Below are 10087 nucleotides of genomic sequence, written 5' to 3'. Positions count from 1 at the left end.
TATATTCAATGTTATGAATCATGACATCATATGCAAAACGTTAGATATATGTGGTCCTTGTAGAAAAGCTTGTTTCAATAGAACGCTACCTAATAAGGTAGGGTTCACGACTAATACGGGGGGCACACAAGCATCTTTAAGCCTGGGTATCGTAGTCTTTTCGCATGTGAAAACATCCTCTGCAGCGAGTGCGGCTGCATGGTGAACATCGAATGGCCGAGACATTCTTGGGATGCATGCCTAGATGCTCTCGACCATCCGATGCTCACCGCACGACCACACTCGCTGTAGAGAATAACCGCTCTTTTTGCACCAGCTATGTGTGGCGGCAACTACTAAATGTTGGGTAACTTTTCTCCTTATTTTATTTGAAATATACCACCATAAGTGTGAAAGGAAACTTAGATAGACAATTAGACGTGGTTGTAAATTGTAAGTATTTGATGGCTAAATATTTCTTCTTATTAGACGAAATGTCCTAAGTACCTTCCAATCAAAGTTCTATGCAGGAGAGGAAAATTTGGATATTATTATATCACATAGGCTGTGTTTGGTTGTAAGGGGAATGCAAATTTTTGACGTAAAGTGAAATTATTTCCCAGGGAAAATAAATTTAGATGTTTGATTGCAGGGGAAATATATTTACCATGTCAAAAAAAAAATCCACTTAAACATTAAAATTTCCCTCTTCATTTCCCGACCAAAATAGGAAGAAAAATAAAAACCCTACTCTCACGATCTCTTTCTCTCACCCTCTCGCGGCTCTCACCCTGCTTTGCTCGCAACTCAATTTCCATGGCCGAGTAGAAGAAGCAAAATCTCTCTGGTTCTATTAGGTTTAGGAGGGAAGAAAGAGATCTGAGAGAGTGACAATCGGAGATTACTCCATGATAGCTGAGCATATAGGTTCATTTTTGTTGAACCTGCAATAGCCATCAAACAAAGGGTATTGAGACACTATGATGCTCCTTTATTGTTCCTGTTTGATTACAAGAGGACTGTTCTATTGATTTTCCATCAGAAGCTGACCTTTGATAGTGCATCCTCTACCTTGTGGCTCCTCTGTTCTGGTGTTTTCCTGCAGCAGATTTCAAGACTTAGGAACCCCAGATCAGGGCCATCAGATGCAGCCTATATTTTGACAGCAAGACACCCTACCCAGGCCCTTCCTTCGTAGGTGGAATTAGCTTAATCTAATGGTTGGAAATTGTTACAGGCTGTGAGTTACTAATTTTAAATTCTGCTTTCTAATTTTGAGGATCCCTTGTATCTCCTAATTCAGCCATCGGAATGGGCTGAGATTTTCAGGAGTTATTACCATCTACAAACACTACCCTCTACAGGAAAATCATTCCCATCCAAGGTGGTTTGTCACTAATTCTAGAAGTTGTGACTTTTCCATGTCCATTCAACACAATCATCATCCCAAGATACTGTTAGGCCTTGTTGAGGGTTTAAAAGGTTTAAACCTCCTGTTGTTAACCTACTGTTTAAGTGTTACTATTGTGTACTGTTTCTGGAAACTGATGACATAATGTAATGATATTAGTGTTGGGAGATCCTATTGTGGGTTTGGGTTGATAGTTGCCTACTTGATACCTAGCCTTGCATAATCTATCCAATCATAGTTGTCAAGGTGTCACCTAGGTGTGGCCTATGCATCCAGCCATCCAGTCACCTTGGTCACCAAGGCACCTTGTTGGTGTCGCCTTGCATCCTGTCCCTCTCCAATGCCTTGGGTTTCCTAGACAATGACATATTATGACTCCAATTACTCAGGTATTTCTCATATGAATTGTACTAACCAATGGGCACAGTTAAGATGTTCAACATCTGGTTTTGAAGTATAATTTTTGGGAGGAGGAATGCTATCCCAAAACATGAAACGGGTGTAACTAGTTACAATTTAGTAAGTTTGGTTGGATTACTACTTTTTAAAAATTTTACATCCAACCAAACAACTCTGGTAAATTAATTTCACTTCATTTCTGTTACAACCAAACGAATCAAAAGCAAAAAAAAAAAAAAAAAAAATCCTTCACTCCCCTTCCCTTTCCCATTTCCCTTGCAACCAAACGCAGCCTAAGGAATTTTTTGAAAACCAACACAAATTTGTCTGATAACTAATGCTGCGTTTGATAGTCATTCAAAAAAAAATATTTAACTTTTTTCCGTTCTATGGGAAAAAAAAAAAAAAAAGGAATAAAACGTTTAGTATCAACTTAGTGTTTTTCGATTTTTTTGGACCGAAAGGTAGAGGAAAAAAACAATAAAAACAAAAAATGATGAAACAAGTTTTGTCATTTCAGTTTCATTCCAAAAAAAAACTAGGAAAACAGGTTCACCAATCACCACGCACCCTTTTTTTGTTTTAAAACTACATTTTGACACAAATTGAAAATTTTGTTTTTGATATGAAACTTCATTTCTGGAATTGAATGACTGCCAAACGCAGCCTAACAAGGAAGATAATGATTTATTGAAATACACTACATAAGGTGGTAAATTTTTTCCCCAAAACAATCATTGTATCATGATCATAGGTACTGTAGGCACCCATGGAGAATTCTACCCAATCATATGGCTGGATTGTTTCCTCCTTGTAATGTGCTATTTAGTCATGTTCGACCAAAAGCATGTCAAATGTTAGATAAATATAAAAGAAAATAATTTAATATTGAAACAAACAGAGCCGAGCAACTGGAAGCTCAAAATCCATGGAGGGAAACATAAGGTGTACCAAAAAAAATATTGTAAAAACACCTGACAGAATTTCATTATAACAAAATAATATTAATTGTGTTTCCTAAATCTTACCAACCTAAATCCACATCCATCTTAGTCAGAGATCAATATGAAAAAGAGACCAAAAAATAAGGGAAAACTCTAATCACCCTAGCAAAAACTCATGCCTTGACGGCAGCACCCCCCAAAACAGGGAACTGACCATGATCCTCAATGCGAGGTGCAGAAGCAGCCTCACTACCTTGGCGTCCTCCTCTAAATGCACCACGTCCACGACCCCGTACACGGCAACGACCAGGTGTACCCCCATATTTGTCAGCCAGGAACTCAGTTATGTTCAATGACTGCACAACAATAAAGAAAATGTAATTTCTCAAATTGGCAAGCTTACATTTCCCTCCTTGCGCTATCAGTGATACAAGTATCATTCCAACTCACCAGCACAAAAATCAAAGCTGCCGAACGTTTGCTCACTCTTATAAATCATGATTCCAATTACCAACACATACAAGATCATCTAAAAAAGCTTATTAAGTAATAATTTCAATAGGCGAATATTTCGATGAAAGAACCATGACTGAATAATAGGAAAATAGAATCACACTCAATAAGGGGGGACTTCTATGTCGAACAAATCTTCAAAGTATCCCATGCCGAGGAGAGAATTCAAGTTGAAGTGAACCCTGGGATTACATAAACTTAAGATATATATATATACACTACACTGAAAGTGTAAAAATACAACACTAAATTTGCTAACTTTTCCTTTCATCTATTTTCTCAATAAAAATAAAATAAATTCCATTCAAAAACTGGTTTTGACATAGTACCGTTCTCTACTCTCATCCATGCAAGACATCACTTATACCTGACCAGAAACACAATATGAAATGCATCCAGTACAACTTAGTATCTTTTTTTTTTTTTTTTTTTTTTTTTTTGGGGGAGTGGGGGGGTATAGATACCATTCAGTACCTTCTTCACATTGAAATAATGGAAACAAAATTTATTTCCATCAATACACACTGTAAATCTAGTATATTAGACCTTCAGACCATTTCCTCTACAATCTTTGACCTTAAATCATCCATGTAAAAAATAAAATCACTTAAAACAACCCCCCCCCCCAAATCTTTTAACCTTAAATTCCATGTAAAAAATAAAATCACTTAAAACAACCCCCCCCCCAAAAAAAAAAGGGGTCTCAAAGAATTCAGCCATTTCACATTTCCATACTAATCATCCTTTGTTTCAAGCTCATATATTTTAATTATAAATAAAGAACATTCATTGATTCCCCCAATCCAAACAAAAACACAAATTGCAAAAAGGGTCAGACCTCATGCAGATGCATTAGCCACAGGCTGGCTGCAACATTAAGAAATTTCCTTTGCCCAGGTGCTTGCTGGCTGCACTAACATGCCTTTACTAATATAGAACATAAGTGCTTATTTCTCAAGGTCAAGAGAATTCCACCCCATTAGCTTAGGCCCAAGACACATCAGGAGTAGAAACACACATTATCTTTCCAGATTGGTTTTCTTGTAATTAATTGTGGGAGCTTAATATTAATTCTTTAGATTGCAGGGGTTCCATTGTAATTTTTGGTCTTTCAGTCTGCAAGTGAAGTTGGGGAGTATTTAATTCTTTTAAAAGTAATTTTATTATACTACCCATTAGGAATTTATATTGATTAGAATTCTAGCTTCTTTTTTAAAGATTTTATACTCCCTCCCACTATTGAAATATTGAATGAAATCAGATTATTTTGCTTGAAATTGAGTTTGGGCTCTCTCTCACACCCCCCCCCCCTTTTTTTTTTTTCAGTTCTGTACTTTTCTCCCCATGATTCGTTTTCTCCCTCTTTTCTCCTGCAATATTCTTCTCTCCCCATTCCAAGGGCTAGTATTTAATGTAAGGTTGAACGATAACACCCAACCCCAGATAGGATGAAGCATCTCCAAATATCGGTACTGATATCACTATAATACTGATCCCCACAGCAGTAACTAAAGCCCAGAATTAGGACCAATCATCCGAGAACAGAATAGGACCTAGAACCAACAAACGAGTAACTAAAACGCCCTAATGCTTAGACAGTAACTAAGCTCCAAATATCAAACAGTAACAAGCCTTAACATGCTGATATCAACTCCCAGTAACAGATCAGGAGGACAGAATAAATTTTACCTTCAAATTTGAGAAATTAGATCAAATATTGACAAATTCATGAACTACCAAAAGACTGCCCAGGAGGGGCTGAAACAGTGATCAAAGGTGGCTTGTAGGATGCTTATAGAACTCCCAAAATCTTGGCCAGAACTGATGACAGATGACTGCTGAGATCTGGAAGTTCTTGATTAAGTCATGACAAAGGGAACTTTTCAAGAGCTAGGATAATAGGCATATGTCGGCCAAGCAGTCAGGGTCGAATGGCCTTTTTGGGATCCTCATTGATCCTTCCAAAGATGGCCTGCAATGGCTGCAGGGCTTTCGAAGATATAGGAAGACAACTGCAGCCCAGAAAATCTCCTCCAATGGCTGCTGCAGGTCTTGAATGGCTTGGGTCTCTCACTCTTCCCCAGGCATCTCACCCCAACTGTATCTCACAGCCAAAAAGTTTGTAAACAAACATTCTTCATTACTTCAAATCATGTTTGATCTCTCAAGGATCATTACATTATATAGGCTTAAGACTTGCCTCACAAGAAAGAACAAAATAGAAAAAAAATGAAAAAGGAAACAAATAGGAAAAGGAAGCTACTAAGAATGAAAGTCTAAAAAACTTCTTCCATGTACAAGGAGAATAAACTAGAAAAGGAAATAAAAATTGAGGAAAAAATCCTTGGACAAAGAAAGTCTTCTATATGTCTCCATCGATAGCTTGCTATCCACGACTAACCAAAATAAGAAGTAATCAAAAAAATAGAAGTAAACTATTTTTATCTGCACAATCAACCCTTGAGACCCACAGAATCTTCTCGAAGCATTCCCATATGTGACAAATATAGCTGTGACACTGTTCACGTAAGCAGTAACATGAACAATGTTTGGTCTTATCTTCTTAATGCTTCGATCTACATCAGTATTGCTAGCAGGATATTACCCTGTTTCTCCCTTCTATCTTATTTCTCTGTTTTCTCCTACAGTGATACTCTTTTTCCTCCTTTTCTGTGGACTCTAGCAGGTACCGAAGCAAGGTAATCTTTAGCTGTTGAAGTGCGGGAACAGAGCTGATCTACCTCACATTCTGGTTCATATGTGGAGAATCTGTTCTTACATCTAAAATATTGATATTAGTTACTGAATACTTCTCTCCCATTTTAGAATTGTTAGTCAGTTTCGGTTCATATTTTGTGGTAAAACAGATTGTTCTATCAGTCTACTTCATATTATGTTACTCTGTTTCTATTCATATTCATGCCTTGCTTAGATCTGATCTCTGCTATTCTTTTCTCTGATTTTTAGATTTGAAATTCTGTTTGGCTCTACATCTGTTAATTACAACTGAACTACCCTATCAATTGAATTAGTTTGCTGTTATTCTTCCCATACTTGATTGCCACATCCATTAGTCTACCTGGGAACCTCTGCATCCGAGATTTCTAACCTTGGGGTTCTCAGTTTGCATTAAGACCAAGGGACACAAACATTAGGGTTTGAAATCTTCCAACCATCATGAATAAAAATTCAATCAAATGGGATCCCCAGTGCCATCAACTATAACTGAAAATGTCATGGAATACACAGACAGGTTAGAAGGAACACATAGGAAATATCAACAGCTGTCACTTATAATCCACCCAATATCAGGGCATAAGTTCTATATAATAGAAAGTGGGTGGGAACCAAATGCTGCAAAACCAAATTAACTACACAACACCCACCCACCCAACCCCCCCCCCCCACACACACACACACAAACAAACAAACAAAACAGAGAACAGAGACATCAAATACATGCTTATTGAAACCAGAACAAGCAATACCTTGCGAACTTTCTCTTCCTTCTCAAGGCTATCCTTCTTTTTAAGCTTTTCCTTTTCAGATTTCTGTAACGACAAATAAATAACCCACAGAAAAAACAATAGAAAGGTTATGAAAAAACATAGAATGAAGATAAATCAATTTGGTCATTGTGGTCGGACTCTGCTATGGATTTTTTACCACATTATCCAGAGGGCCTTCCAATCTCTTCCTTCTCTGAGCTCGTGTTATGGTGGAAGGAAGCAAGAAGAAGGCTCAGAAACAACTGGTTTTATAACGGTTTACAAGAGAATGAAACATTAATAACTAATTCACTCACCAGCTTACTGAAAAGGGTTTCCTCTTTCTTTTTCTCAACAAGTTGCATCAACTCCAAATCTTTGTCAAGAGTAACCTTTCTTTCTTCAGTCTTTAATGCTTCCAAAGATTTTCTTTTTTCAGATAATAGTTTCTCATACTCATCAAGGGTCATTTTCTGTAGGAAATTGACAATAAAAAAAAAAAAATTTATGTAAGTTTTGATAGTATGTGTTATACTTAGATTGGATTGAACCTTGTAGTAGGGATGAGGTTCAGTTATTAGAGTTGACTATTTTCGCAAAGACAACAAACTTACATTATCCTCTTCTTCCTCTGGAGGCTTTTTGTCTGCCATGTCTTGAGAAGCCACTTGTTCAGACTTCCCTTGCTCAGGCTCTACATCTTTTGGCACTTCAGTGTTTTCAGGAGCACCCCTAACCCAAACACAACATTGAGCAACGTAAGTATTGTAACATAATAACATGATACAATTTTCAGAAGCACTTATGGAAAGCTGATCAGCAGTATTAACGGTGGAAAGTCATTAAAAGTCCACAAATAGTATCAAATGATAAAATGAATGTAAGCGGAATCCATTTTCCAAGGAGAAACAAGTTAATGGTACTCAGCCACAGTGAACCATGAATAACAAATAATATAAAGTATTCATTCCACGTGAACAAAGCAGCCAGCTGACCACCCCCTTCCATCCGGCCTTTAATCGCTGTGTGAACAAGGCCGAGGTTTGCGATGGTGAAACTGAGTGAGGTTTAAACCATACCAAAACCATATTTAGCAGAACATCAAGACAATGCATAACCATAATTCCATTTGAATGACAGGAAAGTTGAAGGTCAAACTAAACATCAAGAGTTGCATGAAACAAGTTACCAATAAGAAACCAAAGTAAGATACAGTTTGGGCCTTAACTACGACATGCAGGAAAATATTTCTAGAGAAACAACTTCACAATCTACTATTAATTTCCCATAATCTAATTCTATAATGTAGCGCCGCAGAACAAACAAGCACCAAAAATTTCGCCAACATAAACCTTGTATCAAGAACCGAGAAAAAAGGCAGTCAATTTAGCAGAGAGAGGTGAAAGGCTATAACAATCATACCCTTCACCATCATTGATGCTATTGCCATTGTTTCCAGTTTGATCTTTGGAATCGAACTGTTCCTCCTCCTTCTTCTCAGAACCGTTCTGTCCTTCGCCCCTACTATACCTCCCCCCATCCCGATCACCATAATATCGCCCCCTCTCACCACCGTAGCCCCTTCTCTCACTATCCCCATTACGGTAATCTTTCCTGAACTCCCTGTCTTCGTTTCTAAAGGGCCTACCCTGAGAGCCACCTGCCTCTTCCCAACCATCACCAGCACCACCATCCTGACCTTGAATTTCACCGCCACCAAAGCCTTGCTGACCTTCATTCCCAAACCCACGATCCTCATTGAATACACCTCTTCCACGGCCACGCCCACCTCTTCCCCTACCACGTCCTCGCATGGTATCATCGGCAGCGAACCCATTAGAATCCCCATAGTTGCGCTGGTAACCATTGGCACGGCCGTTTCCAAACTGCCCACCACCATCCCTTCCTGACCCACGTCCACGGCCACCTCTTCCTCTTCCTCTCTCCGCTCTCACTACAATTAATCACGAACAAACAAACATCAAGAATCAATAGCCACCACCAAAATCCAAAAACTAAACCTAACTCACCGAATTCGGTCCCTTTACCCGAAGAAGCAGAATCAGACTGCTGGTTCTTCAGCTGCGGTTGCTGTTGCTGTTGCTGCTTCTCCACAGGGGGAGAAGATGCGACCTTCGCCGCAACATTGGCGACAAGAGTTGTGACATCGTCGCCTTCCTCGTCCAACAAAAGGGCAAATGAGTTCCCTTGATGACCCATTATAGAGCAACCGAGAGAGAGATTTCTAGGTTCGTATCAGCTCTATTCCTGACGATTCAATCTAGTTCGTCAAACTCTAGCCATGACCATGTCGTTGGATTCGCCGGTACCCTCCATCTTCGGCGGATGAATGAGATGCCTTCACCTTTGTGTTACTCTCCTTTGATGAGCGAGAGCGACTCCACTGAGAGACCGAGTCCTTGAGGGTCTCGAAAGAAAGAAATTGCATACGTATTAGATCGGCTGAGAATGACAGTTTAGAGATTGAGATGACCGATGGCCTAACAGCCTACGTTTTTAACCCTCGTAACCACGGTATCGGATCGGGTATCGGTCATCCTAAAAATCGTTATGGTATCGTAATGAATCACTATTGAGTCGTCCTTATCAAACAAAAACATCTTTGTTTTTATTTAAATTTCTTTTTTTTGACTGTTCAACCGATACAATATATGTCAGGTATCGGGATTGGGACACTGACCAAACCGATATGAATCACCCGTATACTTAGAACCATGCACGTAATGACTTTTTTTTCTTTTTTTGTGACAATGCTCGTAACGACTTGCCTTAAAAGCTGAATACAACAACTTGTCTAACACAATCGGTGAGTTGTGATTGGTAAAATATCCATGCCCCACAAGGAGGATTTAAGTTTGAGCCTCCTCACTGTTTACCTACTTCCCTCACCGACCAAAAGAAAAAAAAGTTATACACAGACCAGCTAAGCCAATGGGGATGTCAAAATTGGTTATATTTCTCCACTCTAGGATCTCTCATCGTGTTTTGTGACCATTGATTCTAAGTATTGTTATCAGATCCATTGTATTGCCAATATTAGATCGGTCTTGGATTTAGTTGATACTGATACTTGACCATCTGAATTGATACTTGACTATCTGAATTAGTTATCAGCATCAATTTGGGGGTAAAACCATAAAAGAAAATATATATTTTTGTGAAAAGCAAGGGGTAGAACTAATCAAATGGACCGATATCTGGATCGATATCATATCAGTATTGATAGAAATCGATACAAGTACCAATACCATGAATTAAATTCTTGTTCGTGCCATCCATGTAAAGTAATCAGTCTCCATAGGCTAGCATGATTGGGTATTGGTCTTTAATTG

The 10087-nt window shown here is 38.6% G+C and overlaps 1 protein-coding gene across 3 annotated transcripts; it reads right to left on the bottom strand.

Moving 5' to 3' along the window:
- Positions 1 to 2657: 2657 nt before the first annotated feature.
- On the bottom strand, positions 2658 to 9223 carry LOC122074956 (RGG repeats nuclear RNA binding protein A-like). 3 transcript variants are annotated; one of them, XM_042639951.1, is made up of 7 exons: positions 8765 to 9223; positions 8157 to 8688; positions 7349 to 7466; positions 7052 to 7207; positions 6913 to 6948; positions 6735 to 6797; positions 2658 to 3089 (listed from the first exon to the last, which is right to left on the bottom strand). In XM_042639951.1, the coding sequence occupies exons 1-7, from the start codon at positions 8952 to 8954 to the stop codon at positions 2907 to 2909; spliced, it is 1278 nt and encodes a 425-aa protein (XP_042495885.1). In that variant the 5' UTR covers positions 8955 to 9223; the 3' UTR covers positions 2658 to 2906. The 3 variants fall into 3 exon arrangements, with proteins under 3 accessions (XP_042495885.1, XP_042495886.1, XP_042495887.1); XM_042639952.1 differs by having other exon boundaries at positions 8783 to 9223; XM_042639953.1 differs by lacking the exon at positions 6913 to 6948 and having other exon boundaries at positions 8765 to 9222.
- Positions 9224 to 10087: the final 864 nt, after the last annotated feature.

Source organism: Macadamia integrifolia, chromosome 3 (genome assembly GCF_013358625.1).
Source record: "Macadamia integrifolia cultivar HAES 741 chromosome 3, SCU_Mint_v3, whole genome shotgun sequence".
In the NCBI taxonomy this organism is placed as follows: Eukaryota; Viridiplantae; Streptophyta; class Magnoliopsida; order Proteales; family Proteaceae; genus Macadamia; species Macadamia integrifolia.
This window is presented reverse-complemented; position numbering and strand designations above follow the sequence as displayed.